Source organism: Histoplasma capsulatum, genomic scaffold, assembly GCF_000149585.1.
Source record: "Histoplasma capsulatum NAm1 scaffold_3 genomic scaffold, whole genome shotgun sequence".
Lineage (NCBI taxonomy): Eukaryota > Fungi > Ascomycota > Eurotiomycetes > Onygenales > Ajellomycetaceae > Histoplasma > Histoplasma mississippiense.
The window spans coordinates 2,299,242-2,302,758 of record NW_001813980.1 but is presented as its reverse complement, the minus strand read 5'-3'; the positions used below and the strand labels follow the sequence as shown (position 1 = coordinate 2,302,758).

Genomic DNA, 3,517 nt, shown 5'->3' with positions numbered 1-3,517 from the left:
AAGCAAAAAAAAAAAACTAAAAACAAACAAACAAACTTTTAAGGAAAACGTAAAAAAGAAAATAGATACAAAATCACAACCCTCCGTTTGTGGTTCTGCGGTGCGCTTCTCCTTAGAAAGGAAACGAGAGGGGAGGGTCTTTCTTTCTTTCTTTTTTCCTCTCACTTCCTCTCACTTCAAGAAAAAAAGAAAGAAAGAAAAAAGAAACCGAACCGCGCAATCCTCCCCTTTCTGCTTTCACATTTTCTCTCTGGCTCTCCTTTCTTTGGGAAACATGTGCAATGCATCATGCCTCCCACCTGTCCTTCGCATACCTATTTTACTTGCTTCGACTTGGCGGGATGTGAATAGTTACAAGAGGTCGGGAATTTTAATTCATTCGACGATAGAAACGAAGAAAAAATAAAAGTTTTTAATCCAAAAAAAAAAAAAAAAAATAGCCTATGTATGTATGTATGTATGTATTTGATATTGCTACCTGGTGCCTCGTTGAAGATAATTTATTTTAATGCCTCTTTTGACTGGAAAGAAAGCTGTGGATGGACGACTTTCTTCTTCGCCAGGTGGGTGGAGGGGAAGGAAAGGGAAGGATAATGTTCTTTCATTCACGGCGTGTGCTAGTTGTGTCTGGTCTATATAAGGCCATCCATCTATCGTGTTTTTTGAAGGAGAAAAGAAAAACGAAAATCTATAACTATACTTGAAAAAAAAAAAAAAAATAAAAAATAAAAAAAAAAAAAATAAAAATAAAAATAAAATCCCTGCCAGGATTTTATCTATACCTCACGATCCCCCGCCGCATGCTACATCATCATTCATTCACCCACGCCGCCAACTCTAACGTAAACAACACCGGCGCCTCCCCCGGCACCTCCACCTCCACAACGTCACTGCGCACATGATTGCTCGTACTAACCTGGCCGCCAAACTGCGTTTTCCAGTCAGTGATGTCCCATTCGAGGCCACGGGTGGTGATCACGGCAGGGCCGGCGATGGGGATTATGCCAACGTTTTCGGCGAAGGGCATTGTTGTTGTTATTGGCGCTGGTGATGACGCTGGCGCCGCTGTTGGTGATGTACCCATCAAGGAGCCGCCTGGTGTATGGATTCTATTATGGCCGCGGTGGAGGAGGAAGGAGATGCTTTGTTCGGAGATTAGGTAGAGGTGGTTTTGGTTTTGGGTGTGGGGCGGAGCGGAGGATGAGGATGAAGTTGACGAGATGCATAGGTGATTGATGAGCGAAAAGGCCTGATCTACTCGTCCGCCCAGCCCGCCTAGGAGGAGGACGTTGATATCTAAATCATGATTGTCTGCTTGTGCAGGTGGCGCCGTTCCGTCCCCGTTGCTGCTGGATACGGCGAGGCTCTGCGTACGCGAGCGCAGATAGCGCAGACATTTCGTGACGTCTGTAGAATATTGATCCGGGTTGTGGATGACGGGGACGTGCAGGTCCTCATAGTGTTTACGGACTTCTGGAAGAATGGAGTCGAGATCCCCAACTATTGCATCGGGGAGCTGGTTGTCGATGGTTAGAAAGGAACACTCTTGAATGGTCTTTTTATTGTTTTTTTTTTTTTTTCTTTCTTTTAATATATATATTTAATTTGTTCCTACAACTGCGCAATCTGGGGGTTGAATATGTATCTACCTCCGTTGACTCCTTGCCTGATGTTCGCATAAGATTGTACAAGTGATTGGCCCCGCCATCTGCACATATTGTGAAACGTGCTGGGTTGGTTCCAGAGAATCAGTTTTGTCCAATTAATTAATATATATTGACGAGAAACTCACCATGCTTGTTGAGGACTCTGTATACATGCTGGTTGATTGGCTGGTTGAGAACAATGAGGGCGAACGGGGAAGACGGCGGGGCAACAGTATTGAAAAACTGTGCCGGATACCAGTCCATCCAGCCTATTGTCGGACAAATAAGTCCAGGCGAATAATACCCAGGAAGCTAGCACATGTACCGTAGCGGAAAGGGATTCGGTCTTGCTGCTTGCATATTTTCTGCCTCTGCAGCTGTACCACGGATGCCCTATCTCAGAATATTCCGTGTCGTTGCACGCCCGCGGCGTAAAGTAATTCCGGTAGAGGGCTGGACTTCCACGTGACCTTCTAGGACCCTGTCAGCGGCGCCTCGGGACGCCAAGGCTGCCAAGACTTCCACCTGAAAGGGGCTGCAGATTCAGCCCAATCGAGCGAGACGACGATAGGTTGCCCGATCGGGCCAAGCGCGGGCTGTCGACGTGCGGGCCTAGTAATCCTGTGGTAATCCTGATACTCAGCAGCCAGCGGAACATGCTTTTTCCGGGACCACGTTCCCATACCAGGGGGCGTGTTTCAGCGTATCAGTTGGTACGGCGCTGTCGCAGGGCGCCCAAAACGGCATAGTCAGGGAGAACGACAAATACCGCCGTATGTGCGCGTACTGGCACACGCCAGCACAGGACCGCCCATACGGACGGAGTACGGGCCATACCAACCATGGCCGTTCGACCCCTTTCTGTGTTTCTCTTCGTTTCTTCCTCCCTTCTTCCTCTTCCAACTCTCTCGCCTTCGCCAGCGCCTGTAGGAGATATCCCTGCCTCCTCTTCCTCCTCTTCCTCCTCCTTTTCTTCTGCTTCTTCTCTTCTTCTCCTTCTCTTCTGTCTCTTCTTGCTATTTCTTCTAAACCCGTGCTCTTAACTCAACTCTAGGTGAAGGCCTTCCCACAACCTTCGCTCACAATTGAGTCCTACGTTGCCCGTCCACCTTCGTTCAGTTGTCCGTTCCTTATTTTATTTTATATAAAGAGAGAATATCATTCTTCATTCGTCTTGTCTAGACAGCTCTCTGAGCTTGTACCTCCCACCTCTTTTGTTGCATTCTCCATCCCGTATCCATTGGGCCGAAAAAAAAAAAAAATCTCTAGGTAAGGCAGTGAAGCCCCATGTTTCCCCCTTGTTGTTCGATCTTCTTTTATTTTAAGTTTGTTCCCATTCCACCCTGAATTGGCACTGGACTCTGAATTATTTCCGAAATATTTCGATGATTTGAAGAGAGAAGAAAGTACGGGGTACTGCCGTGACAACGTCGCGGCCATATACACATACATTGCCCCTTACTCCCTCCGCTACGTATCTCAAGGACTACAAACTGACATACAGCTTTTTTTTCTATGCCAGGCATCTTCCTTTTCGCTTTTTCCGAATCCAATTCCTCCTTTCCGCCGTTGAACCTTATACAAGATGGGTAAGCTCCGATTTATTAGCTACTTCTGTCCTGCATCATACCAGAGAAGAGCGTCGCCACCCGTGTCCCTGGTTCTCTAGACACTCGTCAAATCCGTTCTCCCTGTGTCGTGCTACTGTTTTCATTATTCGCTGATATCTACAACTGGGACATAGAACCTATTATATAGGGCATGGGGCCATTGAAAGTTTCGCGTTGTTGTTTCCAGCAGGAGTTGCCAGCGACTACGGCCATTGCGCCCACTTGAGGCTTTGATAACCCCCGATCTCCATGGCGTCCTTC

At 47.3% G+C, this 3,517-nt stretch overlaps 1 protein-coding gene across 1 annotated transcript; it reads right to left on the bottom strand.

Moving 5' to 3' along the window:
* Positions 1-811: 811 nt before the first annotated feature.
* HCAG_03837 (predicted protein) lies at positions 812-2,490 on the bottom strand (the record flags this gene model as incomplete). The annotated part of the gene is made up of 5 exons (XM_001541689.1): positions 812-1,516; positions 1,650-1,708; positions 1,793-1,889; positions 1,951-2,099; positions 2,484-2,490. The coding sequence occupies 5 exons, from the start codon at positions 2,488-2,490 to the stop codon at positions 812-814; spliced, it is 1,017 nt and encodes a 338-aa protein (XP_001541739.1).
* Positions 2,491-3,517: the final 1,027 nt, after the last annotated feature.